Genomic DNA, 23,671 nt, shown 5'->3' on the forward strand with positions numbered 1-23,671 from the left:
ATCCACCAGCGGAGAGACAGTCTCAACGAAGGAGTGACTGCAATGTGTCGAGAGAGTGGTTCGCAAGCCTGCGTCCACTTAGATACCAGGGTCCACTGAGGAATTCTGAAGTGAAGTCTGGCAAAAGGAGTCACGTGAACGGTCGAGGCCATGTGACCTAATAGTACTATCAAGTGTCTCGCTGAGAGTGAAGAGCGGGAAGACACTTTGTGACAGAGCTGAAGAAGAGCATCCAGATGTTGTTGAGGAAGAAATGCTCTGAGTTGGATAGTGTCCAGAACAGCTCCAATGAACTGTAGATTCTGAGAGAGCTGAAGGTGGGATTTGGGAAAGTTGTAGGAACCACGTAGTCCGTTGGGTTGCTACAATAACCCCCTGCGATGTTGAATTTTTGATGAGCCAGTGGTCTAGGTAGGTAAACAGCTGAAGACCATGGTTACTTAGAGCTGCTGCTACCACCACTAGGTGAACACTTTGGGAGATGATGCCTGGCCGAAGGGTAGCACTCTGTATTGAAAAGGCAGATTCCCCACCCGAAATCTGAGGTACTGACAGGAGGTCGGATGAATGGCAATGTGATTGTAAGCCTCCTTGAGATCTAGAGAACATAACCAATTGTTCTGATTTAGAAGGGGCTAGAGGGATGCCAGGGATAGCATGCAAAATTTTTCTTTGACTAAAAATTTGTTGAGAGCCCCAAGATCCAGTCTGGGCCGCAGATCGCCCATCTTCTTCGAACTAGCAATTAACGGCAGTAAAACTTCCTGCTCTGCTGTTCCAGACGAACGTCCTCGATGGCACGGAGATGAAGCAGAGTTTGAGCTTCCTGAAGAAGAAGGGCGGTCTGGGATGGATTGGAAGGATACTCTCTTGGAGGAAGCTCTGGTGGAATTTTAAGAAAGAGGATAAATCTTTCTTCAGCTATATTAGTGACAGGAAAAGAAACAAAGATGGGATAGTACGCCTGAAGCAATCGGACGGTAACTTTGCGGAATCAGATTCTGAGAAGGCATAACTACTAAACAAATACTTCTGTTCAGTGTTCACCCGCGAAGCGCCGGGAGCTGGTCCACAGCTGCAGACGGGAGATAACCAGAAAGACCCGTTTCAAGATTTCGAATTTACGCCCAGTAGCGTCTATGACGAACTATCAAGACTCAAAGTAAACAAAGCCATGGGACCGGATAACCTACACCCCAGAATGCTCAGGGAGTTAAGGGAAGTCCTGGCAGAACCATTATCTGTTCTTTTCAATCTTTCCCTAAGCACAGGAAGGGTCCCCTTGGACTGGAAAACCGCCAACGTAATCCCACTCCACAAAAAGGGCTGCAGGACAGAGACAGCAAACTACAAACCAGTGAGTCTCACGTCTATAGTGTGTAAACTCATGGAAACACTGATCAAACAGAATATTGACACAATCCTAGACGAAGAAAAACTGCGTGATCCACACCAACACGGGTTCACCCAGGGTAGATCCTGCCAATCTAATCTGATTAGCTTTTTTCTGACTGGGTTACTAGACAACTGGATGCCGGAGAGTCACTGGACGTGGTATATTTGGACTTCAGTAAAGCATTTGATAGCGTCCCTCATCGAAGATTACTGAACAAGCTGAAATCGATAGGATTAGGAGACACTAACTACCTGGGTTGGGGATTGGCTGAGCGGTAGACTTCAGAAGGTGGTGGTGAACGGTACCCCATCCGAAGCATCGGACGTGATCAGTGGAGTGCCGCAGGGCTCGGTCCTGGGCCCGATTCTATTTAACTTATTCATAAGAGATATGACGCAAGGACTTAGAGGAAGGGTATCACTGTTCGCCGACGACGCCAAACTTTGCAACATAGTAGGCAAAAGCTTATTACCTGATAATATGACACACGACCTACTGTTGCTGGAACAATGGTCAACTACTTGGCAGCTAGGCTTCAAAGCTAAAAAATGCAAGATAATGCACCTGGGTAAGAGAAACCCGTGTAGAACTTATGTACTAAATGGTGAGACCTTGGTTAGGACCACGGCGGAACGCGACCTAGGGGTGATCATTAGTGAGGACATGAAGGTTGCCAATCAAGTGGAGAAGGCTTCCTCCAGGGCAAGACAAATGATGGGGTGTATCCGCAGAGGTTTTGTCAGCAGGAGACCTGAAGTTATGATGCCGTTGTACAGAGCCATGGTGAGGCCTCACTTGGGAGTACTATGTTCAGTTTTGGAGACCACACTACCGAAAGGACGTGCTGAGGATCGACTTGGTTCAGCGAAGGGCCACCAGGATGGTCTTGGGGCTCAAGGATCTCGCGTATGAAGAAAGATTTAAAAAATTGCGGCTGTACTCACTTGAGGAAAGAAGAGAACGGGGAGATATGATTGAAACATATAAGTACATCACGGGACGCATCGAGTCAGAAGATGATATCTTCTGGCTCATGGGACCCTTGACCACCAGAGGGCATCCGCTGAAGATCAGGGGAGGGAAGTTTCATGGCGACTCCAGGAAGTACTTCTTCACCGAAAGAGTAGTGGATCATTGGAACAGACTCCCACTCTAGGTGATAAAGGCCAGCAACGTGACGGATTTTAAGAGAAAATGGGATACTCACGTGGGATCTTTAAGGGAGTAAATTCAGGGGAGGGGATACTTGGAATGGGCAGACTTGGTGGGCTATAGCCCTTTTCTGCTGCTTTTTTCTATGTTTCTATCCTTCCCTGATTATTGACAGCACCCAGAGGTTGGAAGTAATAGTCTCTCATCGATGGTAAAAATTATGGAGATGACCTCCTATGGGGGGAAGGGAGGACAGAGGCAAAATGATGGAGGTTATGCTCTGTTTGAGACAGTCAAAAAGGCTGTGCAGCCTTAGGTGCAGAAGGCTGAGGTTTCTGTTGCTTCTGCTGCTGTTTCTTGGGGGGCGCTCGAATGTAAGGAGCAGTCCTTGGAGGATAACCCCTCTGGTAGGATGGAAGAGGTTGAGAAGGTTTTCCAGGAGCTGGCTTAGGCTTTGATCTGACAATCAAAGCAAAAGATTTTTCATGTTCAGACAACTTCTTGGTGATGGCCTCTATGGACAGACAACTTCTTGGTGACGGCCTCTATGGATTCATCAAAGAGGTCATTGCCCTCACAAGGAATATTAGCCAGATGATCCTGAAGATTGGGGTCCATGTTATGCATCGCTACGGAGAATGCAATGACCCTAGAAAGTTCAAAGGCATCATAAGATGACTGGAGAAGATGTAACCTGAGTTGTGCCAAGTTAGCAGTAACTTGTTGAAACTCTAAATGTCTATGTTGATCCAGGTTTTTTGTAAAACCTGGAAGGATATCAATCAAGAACTTAAAATAAGTAGTGAAGATAAAATTATAGTTGAGGACTCTGGAAGCCATCATGGAATTCTGATAAAGGCAACGGCCAAATTTGTCCATGGTCTTACTCTCTCTTCCAGGAGGTACTGTGGCATAGACCCTGGAAGGATGGGTTCTCTTCAATGAAGATTCCACAAGGAGGAATTGGTGAGATAGTTGTGAATTCTCAAACCCCTTGCAATGTAGAGTTCTATACCTCGATTCCAAGGAGTCTCCAGATTTCATTTGAAAGTTTGAGACAGAAGCCTGTTAAGAGGAAGCTTGAACGACTCTGCAGGAGGTCGAGGAAGATACATTTCCTCCAAATACTCCTTAGAGTATTTAGAACCAGCATCCAATTTTAGATCCAGGTCGTCAGCCATCTGATGGAGGAAGGAGGAAAAGGACAATTGATCCGCCAGAGCATGGCCTCGAGAAGGGCTCGATGACCTCGAGGTGCCTCGAGTGGAGAGCGAAGGTGAAGCCTCTCTGGAGTATTGGTAACCCAAGGAATAGACAGACTTGGAGGAGGCATTGGAAGCAGTTGAATCCTTGATCGAGGAGTTGGAGGCCTCAAAGAGCTGGACGGAGGCCTGGAGGAGGAAGGCTTTTCTCTGGAAGAAGACCTGTGCCTCAATAGATGCCTCGATGAGGGCCTCGATCGACGACAAGAATGCTGTCTGGAAATAGGTCTCGGGTAAGATCAAGGAGACTTCGCCCTATGTCTGGAAATGGGCACTTCCACTGGTGAATGAATAGGGCTAGAAGTTGTAGATCGAAACCCCATAGATTCAGTGGTTTGGTTCGAGGAATCTTGACACACTCTCAAAGACTCGGCTCCTTGTATGGAGTGTGAGGATTCCTGTCGAGACACTCGCAAAGACTCGACTCCTTGCATAGAGTGTGTAGACTCAGCTCGAGGCACAGGTAGGGATTCGACCTTGTGTGAGACTGCTGATTGCTCAGGCTGGACTGCAGGAAGCAGAGTCAAGGCAGGATTGTATTTCCTCAGTAACTGAACAAATTCCCGCTCTAAAATGGTCTGGATAGTAGTCTGCAATTGTGGATCCGAGTCTGAAACTGGACCACTTGCTGAGGCTAAAGGTCCGAGGTGGTGGAAGAAGCATGCTTCAACTTGGAGGATTGATGCTTGGAGATCTTGAGGACCACCGCAGCAACCTTCTGTTTAGGCATCTGATCTGAGGGAAGCTCAGGGGAAGATAAGGCAGGTGTACTAGAGGCCAAAGACGATCCAAATGAGGAAGGTCTGATGAGACTTGAGGATCAAAATATTAGCACTCAGGACATGTCAAATTACCGCCCCATAGCAAACATACCATTTATGGCAAAACTTACCGAAAAAATAATTTTTCATCAAATATCTGAATTCATTGAGAAAACAAATGTACTTCATCCTAACCAAACTGGTTTTCATCATTACCATTCTACAGAACTTTCTTTGTTAGGACTTACTACTAAAATACATTATCATCTTGATCATCAGCAATCAGTACTGCTTATTTCCTTAGACCTCTCCTCTGCTTTTGATACCATCGATCACAGCCTACTATTAACACGACTTCATGCAATCAGTTTAATTGACCAGGTCATGGACTGGTTCGTTCCCTATTTTACTGACAGATCATCTAAGGTCATTTTTAATGGCACATTGTTTGAACCTTTTACCACCAAACACGGAATACCACAAGGTTCCATTTTGTCACTGTTGCTCTTTAACATCTTTATGTCACCCCTTCTGACGGTGGGCCAATCTATTGGCTTTACCACAACGATGTGCAATTAATCCATCCCATCGAACTTAACAATATAGAGGAGGTTGCATCCATTAACCATAAATTAGGAAAAATTAAATCATGGTTAGACTCAAACAAACTGTCTCTTAACATCAACAAATCAAAACTTATGATTTTTCATTTTAAAGAAGGAATAACACTTCAGGCCCCCCTGAAGCTCGAATCGCTCCCCATCAAAATTGTCCCTACTCTAAAACTGTTAGGAGTTACTTTTGACAGTAAAGCACAGTTACTTACCGTAACAGGTGTTATCCAGGGACAGCAGGCAGATATTCTTTACGCATGGGTGACGTCACCGACGGAGCCCCGGTACGGACCTTTTTAACTAGAAAGTTCTAGTTGGCTGCACCGCGCATGCGCGAGTGCCTTCCCGCCCGACGGAGGAGTGCGTGGTCCCCAGTTAAGATAAGCCAGCTAAGAAGCCAACCCGGGGAGGCGGGTGGGACGTAAGAATATCTGCCTGCTGTCCCTGGATAACACCTGTTACGGTAAGTAACTGTGCTTTATCCCAGGACAAGCAGGCAGCATATTCTTTACGCATGGGTGACCTCCAAGCTAACAGAGAGGGAGGAGGGATGGTTGGCCATTAGGAAAATAAATTTTGTAACACAGATTGGCCGAAGTGTCCATCCCGTCTGGAGAAGGCATCCAGACAGTAGTGAGTAGTGAACATGTGAACTGAGGACCAAGTGGCAGCCTTGCAGATTTCCTCGATGGGCGTGGAACGGAGGAAAGCCACAGAAGCAGCCATAGCTCTGACCCTGTGGGCCGTGACAGCACCTTCCAGTGAGAGACCGGCCCGAGCATAACAGAACGCAATACAGGCAGCAAGCCAGTTGGAAAGCGTCCGTTTAGAGACAGGACGACCCAGACGATTAGGATTGAAGGTCAGAAAGAGCTGAGGGGACGAGCGGTGAGCCCTGGTACGGTCAAGGTAGTATGCCAGGGCACGCTTACAATCCAGCGTGTGCAACGCCTGTTCCCCAGGATGAGAATGGGGTTTAGGGAAAAAGACAGGCAACACAATGGACTGGTTGAGGTGAAAAGCCGAGACCACCTTGGGAAGGAATTTAGGATGGGTACGCAGAACCACCTTGTCATGGTGAAAAACAGTGAACGGTGGATCGGCGACCAGTGCATGCAGCTCACTAACCCTCCTGGCAGAGGTGATGGCAATGAGGAAAAGCACCTTCCATGTTAGAAGTTTGAGCGAAGTTGTGGCAAGAGGCTCAAAAGGGGGTTTCATGAGGGCTGATAAAACCACATTCAGGTCCCAGACGACAGGAGGAGGCTTCAGAGGTGGTTTGACATTGAAGAGGTCTCTCATGAACCGGGAAACCAGTGGATGAGCCGTCAGAGGTTTTCTGAGGATAGGCTCATGAAACGCAGTGATGGCACTGAGGTGGACTCTGATTGAGGTAGACTTGAGGCCAGCGTCGGACAGAGAGAGCAAATAGTCCAGTACGGTTTCCACCGCTAATGAGGTGGGATCGTGGTGATGCAGGAGACACCAAGAGGAGAACCTGGTCCACTTCTGATGGTAACATTGGAGGGTGGCCGGTTTCCTGGAGGCATCCAAAATGCGACGGACAGGCTGCGACAGATTCTCTGGAGAGGTTAGCCCGAGAGAAACCAAGCTGTCAGGTGGAGCGAAGACAGATTGGGATGCAGTAGAGATTGACGTTGCTGCGTAAGTAGAGTAGGAAACACAGGAAGAGGAATGGGCTCCCTGGAGCTGAGTTGAAGCAGGAGGGAGAACCAGTGTTGGCGAGGCCACCGAGGAGCGATGAGGATCATGGTGGCCCTGTCCCTGCGGAGTTTGGATAACGTCCGCAACATCAGAGGTAGTGGAGGAAAGGCATAGAGGAACCGATCCGTCCAGTCGAGCAGGAATGCATCTGGGGTCAGACGATGAGGAGAGAAGAGTCTGGAACAGAACTGGGGCAGCTGATGGTTGTGAGGTGCTGCAAAGAGGTCCACCTGCGGAGTGCCCCAGAGAACAAAGATGGAGTGGAGTGTTGAAGGGTCCAGAGTCCACTCGTGAGGTTGAAGGATGCGGCTGAGATTGTCGGCCAGGGAGTTCTGTTCTCCCTGGATATAGACAGCCTTGAGGAAGAGATTGCGGGCCGTGGCCCAGGTCCAGATGCGGAGAGCCTCCTGACAAAGGAGGCGAGATCCGGTGCCGCCTTGCTTGTTTATGTAGTACATGGCGACTTGATTGTCTGTGCACAGGAGAAGAACCTGAGGGCAGAGAAGGTGCTGGAAGGCTTTGAGAGCATAGAACATGGCTCTGAGTTCTAGGAAATTGATGTGATGTTGACGCTCCTGAGGGGTAGATCTCCTAGGTGAGCTCCCACGCATAGGGGGAGGCATCCGTGGTTACGATCATGGAGTGAGGGGGTAGATGAAAGAGTAGACCCCTGGAAAGATTTGAGGAGTTCAACCACCATTGAAGAGATTGCTGAAGAGACGATGTCACAGAGATGGGATGAGAAAGAAGATCCGTGGTCTGTGACCATTGGTTGGCAAGAGTCCATTGAGGTGTCCTGAGGTGGAGTCGTGCCAGAGGAAGCACATGTACCGTCGAGGCCATGTGGCCCAGGAGGACCATCATCTGTCGGGCAGGAATGGAGTGATGAAGGAGCACCTGACGACAGAGGTGGAGCAGGGTCCGTTGACGATCAGAGGGGAGAAACGCCCTCATTAGTGTGGTGTCGAGAACTGCTCCAATGAACTGAAGTCGCTGTGTAGGAAGCAGATGCGACTTGGGGTAGTTGATTTCGAACCCCAGGAGATGGAGGAGAGAGATGGTGTGATGAGTGGCTTGTAGCACAAGCGGCGACGTAGGTGCTTTCACCAACCAATCGTCCAAGTAGGGGAACACCTGGAGGTTGTGAGACCTGAGGAAGGCCGCTACCACAATGAGGCACTTGGTGAACACCCTGGGCGATGAAGCGAGGCCAAAAGGTAGCACTTTGTACTGATAGTGACGGTGCTGTATCTGAAACCGTAGGTAGCGACGTGAAGTCGGATTGATTGGGATGTGAGTGTAGGCCTCTTTGAGGTCCAGGGAACATAGCCAGTCGTGTTGAGAGAGAAGAGGGTACAGCATGGCAAGGGAGAGCATTCTGAACTTCTCCTTGACCAGAGACTTGTTGAGGTCCCTGAGATCGAGGATGGGACGAAGGTCTCCTGTCTTCTTGGGAACCAGGAAGTAGCGGGAGTAGAATCCCTGACCCCTTTGGGCCGGAGGCACCTTTTCGATGGCATTGAGAAGAAGGAGGGATTGGACCTCCCTCAGGAGGAGGGGGGTTTGGGAGGAGTGAGAAGCAGACTCTACGGGAGGATTGTCTGGTGGAAGAGTCTGGAAGTTGAGAGAGTAGCCGTGGCAGATGATGTTGAGGACACATTGGTCTGATGTGATGACCTCCCAACGGCTGAGGAAGATTTGTAGACGTCCTCCGATTGGTTGAGGAAGAGGCAACGAGGAAGGAAGACTGGCTATGCCCTGGAGAGAGGAGTCAAAAGGGCTGAGAGGGTTTCGAAGGAGGGAGAGGCTTGGCAGGTTGATTAGACTGAGAACGAGCCTGAGTGTATTGATGTTGTTGACGGGGCCGCCGAGGTTGCTGTGAAGGTGGATTGAGGGGTCTGGCAGAGAACTGTGGTCTGTAAGGGCGAGCAGGTGGCGCCTTTTTCTTAGGTTTAACAAGGGTGTCCCATCTGGTCTCATGGGCCGAGAGCTTCTGGGTGGTTGAGTCTAGGGACTCCCCAAAAAGTTCATCCCCAAGACAGGGAGCGTTGGTTAGGCGGTCTTGGTGGTTGATGTCCAAATCAGATACCCTCAACCAGGCCAGGCGGCGCATGGCAACGGCCATGGCAGATGCACGGGAGGTGAGCTCAAAGGAATCATAAATAGAGCGCACCATAAATTTCCGCAGTTGAAGGAGGCTGGAAATTTGCTGCTGGAAGAGCGGAACTTTGCGTTCCGGAATGTATTTTTGAAGGGCGGACAGTTGTTGTACCAGATGTTTCATGTAAAATGAGAAATGAAATGTGTAATTGTTCGCCCTGTTGGCCAGCATTGCGTTTTGATAAAGGCGCTTGCCAAACTTGTCCATCGTTTTGCCTTCTCTGCCAGGAGGGGTGGAGGCATAAACACTGGAGCCCTGAGTTTTCTTCAAGGTAGACTCAACCAGGAGAGACTCATGGGGCAGCTGAGGTTTGTCAAAACCAGGGATCGGGATGACCCTGTAAAGGCTATCCAGCTTACGGGGGGCCCCGGGGACGGTGAGTGGGTTCTCCCAGTTCTTATAAAAAGTTTCCCGCAGCCTTGGGAGGCTGTTCAAAATCCAAGGCCTCCAGAAAGGCCTGGGATTTTTTGGAGTCAGACTCTAGAGGGATAGAGAGAGCCGCTGACATCTCCCTGAGGAACCTAGAGAAGGAGGATTGCTCAGGCTTAAAAGTGGTATCGGGCGCTGAGGGCTCCTCGTCCGATGACGATGCGTCCTCCTCGGTACCGGGAGGGAAGTCTTCCCATAAGTCCGGGTCCCTGACATCAGTGTGCGCATGTCGAGATATCGGGGTGGAAGGCTCAGTATGGTGGGTCTTAGACAGAGACTTGCCAGAGCGCACCGAGACATTACCGGGAGAGGAAGATCGGTGCCGGTCTCGGTCCGGGGGGACCGGTGCCCAGCCTGGTACCAAGGAGGATCGGCATCAGCGTGGGTATGACCTACGGGATGGGCACGAAGGTGTTCAGCCGAGTGAATCGGCATGGAAGAGTTAAGTGGCACCGATGGAGTGGATACCGGTTGGACAGCGCGAGACTCGGGCCGGTCTGGCACCGAAAGGAGGGTCGGTAACAGGTGCTGGAGTTGTTGCTGCAGCTGTTCCTGTAATTTGTCTTGGAGGATGGTCGCGATGCGGTCATCCAGGGGTTGCACCGGAACCGCTTTTTTCTGCTTCGGTTCCTTAGGTGCCGCTCCACGCCCCGGCGATGAGGAGGCCGATGACGAGACACTCACCGAGATCGGGGCGGAGCGTTTCCGGGGTCGGCGTGAAGCCGTTAGGGCCGGTGTCGCCACTGTGGCTGGAGGGTGCTCAAGGGAGGTGGAAGGCTTCTTAGCCGGCTTACCTGGCGCCAGCGACGCCGATGAAGGATCGGGCGTCGTCGAAGTGGTGGGTGCCGATTTTGGCGGTACCGTAGTCGACGCAGTCGGCTCCATAGCAGATGCGGTGCTGAAGAGGATGTTCTGCTGGATCTGTCGATTCTTCAGAGTACGTTTTTTAAGAGTGGCACAGCGGGTGCAAGAGTCCGCCCGATGCTCAGGACCCAAACACTATAGGCACCAATTGTGTGGGTCAGTGAGGGAGATCGGGCGTGCACACCGCTGGCACTTCTTAAAACCCGGCTGCAGGGGCATGAATGGAAACACGGCCTCCGCAAAATCAAACCCGGAGGCCTTTATGGTGACAACAGGCCCCGCCGGGGCTGGAACGAAAACAAAGTAAAAAAAGCAAATTTTTTTTTTTTTTTTGAGAAAATGAAATAAGAAAAAACCCGAAGGGCATGGGAGAAAAAATAAGAGAAAATCGCGAGCGGGAAGGCAAAAAGTTGGATTCAACGATCGTTGAAAATACACGCGTCTTCTTCGCTCCGCGGAAACGAAGAAACTGGGGACCACGCACTCCTCCGTCGGGCAGGAAGGCACTCGCGCATGCGCGGTGCGGCCAACTAGAACTTTCTAGTTAAAAAGGTCCGTACCGGGGCTCCGTCAGTGACGTCACCCATGCGTAAAGAATATGCTGCCTGCTTGTCCTGGGATAAATTTTCTTATCATACTCACATTAGCACGGTTGTTCAGAAATGCTTCTATCGACTTAGGATGATACGTTCCCTTGCAAAGTTGCTAGAACCAGCCTCTTTGAACACATTGATCCACTCTCTAGTAATTTCTTGCATAGACTACTGTAATGCCCTGTACAAAGGCATTACAAAAAAGTAAATTAGACGGCTTCGGATTGTACAAAACACAGCTATTAAGATAATTTGTGGCGCAAAGAAATACGATCACGTTTCAACTCTTCTAATCAGTGCACATTGATTACCAGTCGAACATAGAATTAGTTACAAAATCTTACTTTTAACATTTACAACAAGATTAAATAATCAATCAGAGTTCATTAACAGACTTAATCTATATATATAAAATCGGAGGTGTGTATGTGTGTATGTGCCGCGATCACGCAAAAACGGCTTGACCGATTTGAACGAAACTTGGTATGCAGATCCCTCACTACCTGGGGTGATATGTTCTGGGGGTCTCACGGCCCACCTGCACACATGGGCGGAGCTACAAACAGAAAATCAGATTTCACCCATTCATGTCAATGGAAAAAATGTAAAGACCTGCCATTCTCACTGTAATTCAAAAACGGCTTGACCGATTTGAACGAAACTTGGTATACAGATCCCTCACTACCTGGGGTGATATGTTCTGGGGGTCTCGCGGCCCACCTGCACACATGGGCGGAGCTACAAACAGAAAATCAGATTTCACCCATTTATGTCAATGGAAAAAATGTAAAAAGCTGCCATTCTCACAGTAATTCAAAAACGGCTTGACCGATTTGAACGAAACTTGGTATGCAGATCCCTCACTACCTGGGGTGATATGTTCTGGGGGTCTCGCAGCCCACCTGCACACGTGGGCAGAGCTACAAACAGAAAATCAGATTTCACCCATTCATGTCAATGGAAAAAATGTAAAAAGCTGCCATTCTCTCAGTAATTCAAAAACGGCTTGACCGATTTGAACGAAACTTGGTATGCAGATCCCTCACTACCTGGGGTGATATGTTCTGGGGGTCTCGCGGCCCACCTGCACACGTGGGTGGAGCTACAAACAGAAAATCAGATTTCACCCATTCATGTCAATGGAAAAAATGTAAAAAGCTGCCATTCTCACAGTAATTCATAAACGGCTTGACCGATTTGAACGAAACTTGGTATGCAGATCCCTCACTACCTGGGGTGGTATGTTCTGGGGATCTCGCGGCCCACAACTCTATGTTGCTTGCTCAAGGGTGGGTTCACCCAAGAATTTATATGTTCTTGCTCCTGGAGGTGAAACTAAAAATGTTTTTATAATCAAGTTTTGCGTTAGTTGTATTGTATTCATTTTGCCAAATATTTCACATTATAATTTGAATATATGTGTGTGTGTGTATGTATGTATGTTCCAGCATAACTCTTCAATGCATGGACAGATTTCAACCAAACTTGACATACACATTACTTACTATCTGAGGACAAACACTGTGGGGGTGGGAATGGGGGGGATATGTAAAAATGATTGAAAATGACATATTTTAGTATCTACCCCATAGTGTTTTCGGGCTCAAAGATGAATACTCAGCATAACTCTGAAACGCATGGAGAGATTTCAACCAAACTTGGTACACATATGTGCAGGTGGGACGGGGTAAAATACTGTGGGGGTGGAAAGGGGGTGATATGTTAAAATTATCAAAAGCGACAGATATTAATGTCCAACCCATAGTTTTCGGGCTCGCAGAGATGAATACCGACACTCCCGATGCCGTTTAAGTCTAGATTCAGCCCCATAGAGAGGGACATTCCTTTGGGACATGTGGAGGGTAGGGGTTGGGACATGGGGGTGGGGCATATGGGACATGTGGGGGGGGTAACGTGGGGGGTGGGACATGTGGGACATAGGGGGGTGGGACATGTAGGGGGTTGGACATTTTGGGATAAATAAATATCCGGGCATCGCCAGGTAATCAGCTAGTTCCTTATAATACTTTAAAATCGCTTTGTTCAATGTCTTAAAATCTTCTCGTCATACCTTCTTTAAAATTAATCAATATATTGCGTTCCAATAATTTTGCTGTCACTGCCTCTACTCTGGAATTCGCTGCTGTTATACCTCAGCATATTACTGACATGTTCAGCATATTACTTACTGACATGTTCAGAATATTACTGATATGTATCCTCAAGTCTGCTTACCTGACATCCTGACCTCCAAAGAACAGTAAGACCAGATGGTCTCTACAATAACCTTGCTTATTTGAGATCCTGACTTCCTTTATTTGAGTGACAACTGGATAGCATCAAAGAGACAATAAACTGCAACACCTCCTTGCTTATTTGAGATCCTGACTTCTTTGATCTCCACAGGACAGTAAGACCAGATGGTCTCTACAATAACCTTGCTTATCTGAGATCTGACCTCATTGATCTTCAAAGGACAGTAAAACCAGATGATCATCAGTAAAGACAGATGGGAAAATACATCAAAAAGAAAGGGACAGTGACAAGTATCTGCTATCTTGACATTTTTGACCTAGGAGTTGCCAAAACAAATAACAAAGGACCAGTACCAGCTGTCTTACTAAGAGGCAAGCAGTTTTCCCAGCTTTTCACCCAATATAAAAGACGGGACTTGCCTCTAACCTTAGAACCCAAGACGTCTCCAGGAATACAGAATCCATGATGTTTGGAGGGAGAATCCACGTCTCAAGGGACAGTCCTTTGGTCCACCCATCTATCTATTGCAGGGATTCCCAATGGTGAAGATGGTCGTTATATGTGGTCAAGGTGATGCTATTTTATATTTAATTCTTATATATGTATAATAAAGTGTTATTGTTTATGCTTTATATTGTCTGTGTGCTTTTCTGAGTGTCACTGATCATCCCACTTGGCAGAAATAAGTGGCGGAACAGATGCCTAACTATTTGTGCTATGAATCCGAAATAAAACAATTCAAAGCAAAATTAAAAACATTCTTGTTCCGGGATGCCTTTGGACAAATGTCCTCCTGTCCTCTTAAGGACAAAAAAAACCTTACAATTATTACTTTTTACCCTAACCAACTGTGCTTTCCTTTTTTGTTTCACTTTTCTTTTACGATTGTAGTTCTTCCCCTCTTTTCCTATTGTTTGAAGTTGGTCTATATGTCTTATTAAGTGTTTTAGATTTTATCTAGTATCACGATTTTTAATGTTTTTATGTAAATTTTATATTGTACACCGCTTAGAAATTTGATTAAGCGGTTTAAAAATATGTTTTAATAAACTTGAAACTTGAGTTGTGAAAACAGGAGGACCCCCCATTGAAGGCTTGACCAAGTCAGAAATCGAGGTCGAGGGTGTAGCTGAAGAGTCCATCCTGAACAGCTTTTCCACTTGAACCCGACGACTTTTAAGGGCTCGAGGTTGAAGAGTAGCACAGCGCGCGTACGCCTTCGGACTATAGCTAGGCCCGAGACAACAAAGACACCGCGGTGCAGCAGACTTGAAACTTCTGAGTTTCTACAAGCAAGTCTGCTTGCGAGGCTGTCCGCATCCTGGCTCCGTGGATGACGTCACCCACATGTGAGAATAGGCTGCCTGCTTGTCCTGGGATAATGAACCTATTTAAGATAAGATTGCAAAAAGAATATCCACAATGAATATGCATGACAGATTTACATACCAAATCTCGCATAAGCATAGGGCCCAATGTACCTCAAGGGCTTGGTTGAGAAGCCTTGCCATAATGTATAGCAAGAGTGATAAAGTGAATTAGCCACTACTAACTGCTACATACCACTACTATTCTTTCTAGACTGCTACCAGATGTACTCAGAATTGTACAAAGTCACAAAGGAGACAGTCCCTGCTCACAAACTAATCAATAAAGACAAACAGGTTTGGTGACAGCTTTTGGTTTGGCGATATATAAAAATAAACTATTATTATTATTATTTTCTTCTTGATACCACAATAAATATGAAAACCTAACACCAAAATCTAGATGATGGAAATTATATGCCATACTATAAAATTCCTTATATCCCACAAATTTCAGCAAGGATTCATTGATGTACATTGTAGTTGCAATAGGGAATCTAAACTACTGTATAAATGAATGAGGATCTGGAGAATTACAGAGAGAAGAGAGATGTCTAACAATTTTCTGAACTGATGCTAAGAAGAGGGCTGTCGTAAACATAATGGCAAGCTATTCCAAACCTTGGTAGACTCAAATAACTTTTTTAAACAACTGAATAGGAATATTATCTAGTTTCTAGAATACAGTAATATTATATACTTAGCTGAAAGATTTTACCTAGTATATTCCTCTTGCAGCTGACCAGGATCTGGTGGGAAGAACTTCACAGCTAGCCTCAGTAATGGATTTTTTATTTCTGTTAAAATAGTGCAGGGGATTAAAAAAAAAAAAAAGCATTAAAAAATATAATTCAGACAAAACTAAAACAGTAAGTCCATAAGGAAAAATAATACATTAATTTGTGACACAGCCACATGTCAAACAAAAAAAATGGGAGTCCTCTATGGGTACCATGTTGGTTCAAAGATCATTGTCATTCTTCCTCAAAATGTGGAGAAAAAGAGAAGCAGTGAACAGACACTATTTAGAAGTACTCCATTCACTGCTGATGTGTTTCCCAAAAAGCCAGACTACTGTTAGATAGCCTCACCAGAATCCCACAGTCAATGTCTGCCTGATATCTCCTCATGCAAATCAGCATTAAATGTATTTAACTGAAGCTCCTCTGATCACCCCTTATGACACTGGAAATGGTTTTCAAGGGTGAAAATGTAGAGGAACTGAAAGAAAACTTGGTGAACTTGGAAGATGTACCAAGCCAAATTGACAAGTTAAAGAGTAATAAATCACATGGACTGGATGTTATATATCTCAGGGTACTGAAAAAAACTCACACATGAAATTGCTGGTCTGCTATTAGTGATCTGTAACCTATCGCTAAAATCATCTGTAGTACCTGAAGATTAGAGGGTAGCTAATGTTACGCCGATTTTTTAAAAGGATTCCAGGAGTGATCTGAGAATTTACAAATCAGTAAGCCTGACTCAGTGCTGGGAAAAATATTTGAAACAATTATAAAAAATAAAATTACGGAACAAGTAGACAAACATGGTTTAATAGGACAGAGCCAGCATGGACTCAGCCAAGGGAAGTTTTGCCTTACCAATTTGTACATGTCTTTGATGGAATGAACAAACATGTGGATAAAGGAGAGCCAGTTGGTCTAGTGCAGTGGTCCCCAACCCTGTCCTGGAGGACCACCAGGCCAATCGTGTTTTCAGGCTAGCCCTAATGAATATGCATGAGAGAGATTTACATATAATGGAAGTGACAGGTATGCAAATCAGCTCCCTGCATATTCATTAAGGCTAGTCTGAAAACCCGACTGGCCTGCTGGTCCTCCAAGAAAAGGTTGGGGATCACTGGTCTAGTGTATCTAGATTTTCAGAAAGCTTTTGCCAAAGTTCCTCATGAGAGGCTCCTAAGAAAATTAAAGTCATGGGATAGGAGGCAATGTTTTGTTGTGGATTAGGAATTGGTTATTGGACAGAAGACAGAGAGTAGGGTTAAATGGCCATTTTCCTCAATAGAGCAGTTATTGTGGGAATTAGTATTCATTAATAATTCATATAACAGACCGACACTGTGGAACACAGCAGGGTAATATGCCCTACTGCATTTTAATTGTTAAAGCATCATTTAACATGGAACATTTAGTACCATCTTAACAGAAGACATTAAGCAAATTCACATTATCTGAAATGCTGTTAACACGCAATAAGTGTAGTCTCTCTACATTAATTCTATGAGATGATAAGATACGTGGAGATAAGGCGGTATATCAAATAAAAATAACCAAAACCATTTTCTCAGTTAATGCACAACCTTTGCAGTTACTGCATGTTAATTTTCACGACTATTGCATGGAGTCAGGGCAGGATTAATTATTTGAGGTCCCCTAAGCACACAAGTACACTGGACCCCTGCGCCCCACCCCACCCACATGTCAAACTCAATCTGGACATCAATCAGGTCTACAACTAGAATTTTTCACATTGTTCAAATGCATTGTAAAGCAGTAATACTATCCAAAACATAAATAAGTCTATATTAATAACCAAGTCTGCAACTCCTCTCAACTGCCTTGCAGCAATTGGTGAACTCTGAGGTAAGGTTGATTTCGGGAATCCCACGTAGAGAGCATATTACTCCGGTGTTGAAGCAGTTGCACTGGCTCCCAGTATCACAAAGGATCTGCTTCAAGGTTCTATCATCAGAGTTTGTATGGTGTTGTTCCTCTGAATTTTCAAACTCTATGGGAGGTATACCAACTGAGGAGATGCTTAAAGGTCTGAAGGTACAGCGAGATTAATTTTGAGGAAGGAGAATAATGTCCAATATGAAAAAACAAGAATAGCACTGATGTCCGTGGAAGGAGTAAAACAATTGAATCTCCGCCCTGGTATCCTGAGGACCTGTTCAGATCGATTACAGTTTAAGCGAATGTTAAAAACTCAATTGTATGTAGATGCCTTCCTATGATGCTATGTGGAAGGGAGATATTTAAAGAGGAATCTGAACTATGAATATTGCTCTTGAATCATTAACGATTGATGATATGTAATCCTACTATAGTTCCCTGCTATTTTTAGTGGGTTAAAAGTGTGTACTGAAAGTATCGTTATATGTTGTTCTTTGAATCATTGTGAATGTTTTACGCTGTAAATCGCTTAGTTATAGGCGGTTAAGAAATTTTAGAAATAAATAAAACATAATATATATACTCGAATATAAACCAATCCAAATATAAACCGAGGTAACATTTTTCCCCTAAAGAAAGAGGAAAAAGGTTGACTCGAATATAAACTGAGGTTAGAAATCTGGGTACATGAGCGTCATTTGTCAGGGATTATGCCAAAAGTAATCACTAATTTTTCATTTGGGGTTGTTTCAAGTGCAAAAAAGCTGAAGGAGAGCTGACAAATATTTTCCAACTTGGGGCCTCAACACCAACCAAAGTTTCTGGATTTCTGTTCCCACTAGAACACCTGGGATCAGTCACACATGCAGAAAGCAAAAAAAAACCAAACAAACACCTTTTCAAATACAAGCCCACAAACTAAAAGTAATATTGTACACAAAGAAAACCCTAATATGCCAGACTCTGCACAGTATATCACAAGAGAACTAAAAAGAAATGCATTTCTTCCTAAACAGTCCAAAATATAAAAACATGTAAATTTTCTACATCCTTCTTTGACACTGATTTTCATGTTCAGTTTTCTTCCATTTTTCTGCTTCCATCTCACCATCTCTTCCCCTTCCCTCCATCCATGTGCCACCATCTCCTTCCTCTTCCCACCATCCATGTGCTCCCGTTGCTCTTCTCTCTAATCCCCCCTCCCCATCAGCAGTGGCAGTCTTTACAGCTGGCTGCTCTTGCCAGCATCACGCCTTCCTCTCTGCCGGGTCCTGCCTTCACAAAGCAGGACTAGCAGAGAGGAAGGCCCGATGCTGGCAAGAACAGCCATCTGTGAAGGCTGCTGGCCGCTGCAGGGAAGAAGATCGTGAGCATTCCTATGGACTGCACCAGCCCCCCCTCCCTCAAACAGTGACTGCTCTTCTTACCTACTGTCATTCTCTCCTCCATGGCAGGTCCTGACTCCAGACTCGCCTCTTTTGATATTTTTATAAGGTTTTCCCCACCTCTCCTCTGGATTCGGCGGCATCGACTCAACACAGAGTACACAGTGTCTGCGCATGAGGTGGGCGGGACAAGGGGAAAAAGGTCGAGGAGAGTGGAGGATCCAGCTTCATGCACAGCATGTGCCAATCAGGTGACTTGGAGTATGCTGTGCATGTCTCCGCTTAGTTGACATGCTGCAGTGGGGTCCAGAGTTGATCTTTAATTTTTGGGTTGCTAGCCGCTGTGTCCCCCCTCTCAATGGTGAAACCCAGACAAAGAGGATAAGAAGAAAAATCTGCACAGACTTTCTGACCAAGTGCCAAAAAGAGGACATGTGCTGGTCATCGGAAGGGGGTAGAGATGCAGTGCCGGTCATCAGGGAGGATGGAGGATAGCAGTGCCAGTCATCGAGGGAAGGGGGTGGTGGAAGATAACAGCGTTGCTCATCGGGTGGGGAGGGGAGGAAAAAAGCACCATCATTGAAGGGTGACTTGAATATAAACCGAGACCCCCATATATATGTATAAACAACCAAATCTATAACTCCTCTAGTACGTTCCATTCCTTGTAAACTTGTAACAAAACAAAGCAAATGGCCCACCAAAGAATCCAACATGGAACAAAAGAAGGTTGGCAGATAATAAGGAGATTCAAATAAGGTTTATTCAAGGTGTTCCCAAGAACCATGCCTGATACATTTCACCAAACAAGGCTGATCAACACTAACAGAAAACCATGTCTTTCATAAACACAGAAACACCCTTGTCCGGTATGGAATAAGTAATCACAAACTAACCCACTTCATCCCCCTTTTACAAAAGCACAGAAGTTTTTAGTGCTGGCTGGCACTCTGTTCTGTGCTGCTCCAAAGCTCACAGGAAATCTATGACTATTGGAGCAGTGCAGAGCATTCAGCACGCTGGCTGGTGCTACAAACCTCTTCTGCTCTTTTGTTAAAAAAAAAAAAAAAAAAAAAGAGGGGGGGTGTTTAGAAATATGTATACAAAAACGGAACCATAAAGAAGCCAGGCTCTGCATACAATGCAACACCACACAAACAGTGATGTATGTCCCCTAATACTGTAGAAAATATAAAGACAGCAAATGTAAATTTGAAAAAAGAGAATTAACAAATCACTTTACAAATTAACAAATAAAAATAAAACAGAAAATGGAAAATATAATACCATTTTATTGGACTAATACATTTTTAAAATTAGCTTACAGAGTTCAAAACCTCTTTCCTCAGGTCAGTAAAATATACTGATGTTACAGTATCCTGTCCTGACCTGAGGAAGGAGAATTTGGTCTCTGAAAGTTAGTCAAAAATGTATTAAAATTAGTCCAATAAAAGAATCACCTTATTTCCATTTTCTATTTATAAACATTTATCAGCACAGCTACAATACTACTTTATCCTAAAGCAAAAAATATAAGACCTTTTTTTTCTACCTTTGTCATCTGTTTCTACTTTCCTCATCTTGTCATTCTCTTCCTTCCATCCAGTTGCCCCTTCCGGAAATTTTCTGCCATCTCTCCTCCTGCCTCCCCTCCCCCACAATTGTCTGGCATCCATCTTTTTCCCTCTGTCCCCCTCATGCTCTGGCATCTCTCTCTTTCCATCTCTCCTTCTCTTCTCCCTGTGGTTTTTAGCATCTCTCTTCTCATTTCCTTCACTCAGATCTGATATCTGTCTACTTCCCCCTTCCTCCCATGCTCTAGTATCTCTCTCTCCTCTCTTCCCTTTCCTTTTCTTCCCTAGTCTTTTTTATTTCTGCCTCTGATTAAATTAAATTCTCTCTTACTATCCAGTCCTCCATTTCCCTCTCTTCACTGTGTCTATCCACAGCTTGTCACCCCTTTCGTTCACCACCTCCAGTATCTCACTAACTCTATCCTCCTCCCCCCATACAGCATATGCCCTTTTTCTTTATCCCCTCCTTCCATCCAGTATATGTTCTCTTTCTCCGCTTCCATTCAGCATTTGCTTCCCCCTCTCTCCCTCCTCCCAACTGGCATCTAACGTCTGCCTTCTTCTCTCTCTCCCTTCAACCCACTTCCATCATCTGCCCCCTTCTCTCTTTCTCTCCCTCCAACCCAATTCCATTGAATATCCGTCCCCCTTCTCTCTCTCTACAGCGCTATTCCATCGAGTTATCCTACCTCCCCGCTACTGCTGCTGCTTTCTCACATTCCCCTTGTTGGCCTATCTCCCTCCCCTCCCCTCACCTTTGCGATCACCTTTCTGTTTTAAAATCAAAACATTTTATTTTATAGACAGGTCTTAGCATTGGCAACCATTTCTCTTGCAAGCGGCTGCTTGGCCCAAAGCTTTCCCTTTGACATAAGCCGCCCAGGTGGAAACAGGAAGCTGCGTCAAAGGGGAAGCTTTGGGCCAAGCAGCCGTTTGCTATGGCTGCCGACATCAGTCCCGTCTGAAAAAGAAAACATTGAGTTTGAAATGGAAAGGTGACCGTGAAGGTGAGGGGAAAGGAGTGAGATGGGCCAACTAGGGGAAGAAATGCACGGGGCCCCCTGGAACTGTGGGGCCCAGGGCAGCTGCCCTATTTGCCCTCCCCTAGCAATGGCCCTGGTCAAAGCACCACACCAGCGGCAGGACACCCTGACGTTTTCGGGCCCAAGACATGTGCCTACTGGGCCTACCCTTAATCCGGTCCTGCACGGAGTGACAGGCCAGGTAGGATTTCCAAGAGAGATCTATACACACACACAGTAAAGACACCCTTCTCGAATTATCAAAAGAAGCATTTTATTTTCCAGTCTCCTGTTACCTCACAGGTTCACATTTACCTCACATGCAAGTTTAACATAGTCCATCAAGCACATGGTCTAGCTATAGCCAGAGCTGGAATAAGAGTCCACACTTCAATATATCAACGGCTTACCTCAGCCATGCAAACACCCCTCACTCCGCTTCATTCTGTTTCATAGTTTCCCAGAGCTTTGCTTCAGCCCACAGCTAGAGAAGTTGGCCGTCTTTTCTCTCTCTGGGACCTCTCTCTTAGGAACCCTCTTCCCCTAGAGAATGACATGGTGACAAAATTTGTCACCATCCCTGACCCCATAGAAAACCATTCTGTGTTATTCTTTAGTGAATATCTTAACCTCAGACCTTCTATACCAGCATTCTTCAATGCAAAGCTTGAGGGTCAGTGACTGTGCCCATTCATACTCTGATTCTTCCCTCTCTTCTTAAAGAATGGCATTGGGATGGTTTCCCATGGTTTTCGATTGGGATGGGGATGAATTCTGTTACCATGTCATTCTCTACCTAGGACCTCTCCCTGAATCAATCTAAGCTAAGCATATATCCTCCCTACATGAGTCCTGCGCCTCTGACTCAGCAAGATTGAATTACTTCCTTAATGAGTCTCAGCATTGAGCTGTAAAGCTCTGTGCATTCTGGGACAAGTAGTTCCTCTCACACCTGTCCATTGCCCTCTGCTGCCCAGTGGGACAACTGCAGGCTTAATGAGGTAAAACTCCTTAAATTTTCACACATTACAGTAGCAACATTTTAACACAACTTAGTAAAAATTGGCATTAGTCACATTAAAAACAATTTCAACCACATGACGGCTACAAATAATTCTATAAAGACAAAAGCACAGTACTTACTTCGCATTTGTTTATCTATAGATTTCATGGTGTCAAGCCAAGTCTAAAGAAGAAAAGATAAAACAATTGAAACGTGCATTCTCTCAAACAAACTGGGACTTGAGCTGTACATTTGTCAAATACCAAAACTTAAAAGCCAAGGCTCAAGATAGTGTTTTTAAAGGAATATAATTCTTAAAAAGAAAGATTAGATTCTTATTTCAATCTTCTTTCTTATAGATGTATCTAGTAGTCCTGAACACTAGGGTTATGTCCCTGAATCCGCAAGTTGATTGCAGAAGGATGTCACTCATCTTTCAACTGCGCTATCTTCCCAGAGGGCTGACCCATGCTCCCTCAGTTTGTACCAAATCAAACCTCATAGGAAGCATAGACAAGAAAGGAGGAGAATGGGAAATCTCCCCAATTATAAACTTCTGTTCTGCTCCAAAAAAACAAAAGCAAATAAAGCACAGTTACTTACCGTAACAGGTGTTATCCAGGGACAGCAGGCATATATTCTCACATGTGGGTGACGTCATCTACGGAGCCCCGGCGCGGACAGCTTTTCAAGCAAACTTGATAGAAGTTTCAAGTTTGCACACTGCACCACGCATGTGCGTGCCTTCTCGCTCACTAGAGGGCGCATCCCACCTCGTGGTCCTCAGTTCCATAACTAGCAAGGAAGCCATCCCCGGGGAGGCGGGCGGGTTGTGAGAATATATGCCTGCTGTCCCTGGATAACACCTGTTACGGTAAGTAACTGTGCTTTATCCCAGGACAAGCAGGCATGATATTCTCACATGTGGGTGACCTCCAAGCCAACCAAAAAAGGGTAGGTGGGAGGATGGCAATTTATGAAAACAGGTTACGTAACACCGACTGGCCAAACCGGCCATCGTTTCTGGACAAGGTGTCCAGACAGTAGTGGGAGGTGAATGTATGAACCGAAGACCAAGTGGCAGCCTTACATATTTCCTCCATTGGAGTGGATCGGAGAAAGGCTATCGAAGCTGCCATTGCTCGGACCTTGTGCCCCGTGACTCGACCCGGGGGGGGAAGGCCAGCCTGAGCGTAGCAAAAGGAAATGCAAGCGGCCAACCAGTTAGACAGAGTGCGCTTGGAAACTGGATGCCCTAATCGATTGGGATCGAAGGACAAAAACAATTGAGGAACCTTCCGATGAGACCTGGTGCGTTGAAGATAATATGCCAACGCTCTCTTACAGTCAAGCGTGTGAAGCGCCGTCTCGCCCGGATGGGAGTGGGGCTTCGGGAAGAACACAGGAAGGACAATGGACTGATTGAGGTGGAAGTCAGACACAACTTTAGGTAAAAACTTAGGAT

At 45.7% G+C, this 23,671-nt stretch overlaps 1 protein-coding gene across 1 annotated transcript in view; it reads right to left on the minus strand.

Annotated features, from left to right (window-relative positions):
• Positions 1-23,671, minus strand: part of FARP2 (FERM, ARH/RhoGEF and pleckstrin domain protein 2) — an 818,436-nt gene that overhangs the window by 609,319 nt on the left and 185,446 nt on the right. Inside the window, exons 4-5 of the mRNA XM_033957823.1 lie at positions 22,347-22,389; positions 15,299-15,377 (exon numbers count right to left, since the gene is read on the minus strand). Coding sequence (XP_033813714.1) covers positions 15,299-15,377; positions 22,347-22,389 — 122 coding nt within the window. The remainder of the gene's footprint in view (positions 1-15,298; positions 15,378-22,346; positions 22,390-23,671) is intronic.

This window comes from Geotrypetes seraphini, chromosome 9, assembly GCF_902459505.1.
Source record: "Geotrypetes seraphini chromosome 9, aGeoSer1.1, whole genome shotgun sequence".
NCBI classification, from domain to species: Eukaryota; Metazoa; Chordata; class Amphibia; order Gymnophiona; family Dermophiidae; genus Geotrypetes; species Geotrypetes seraphini.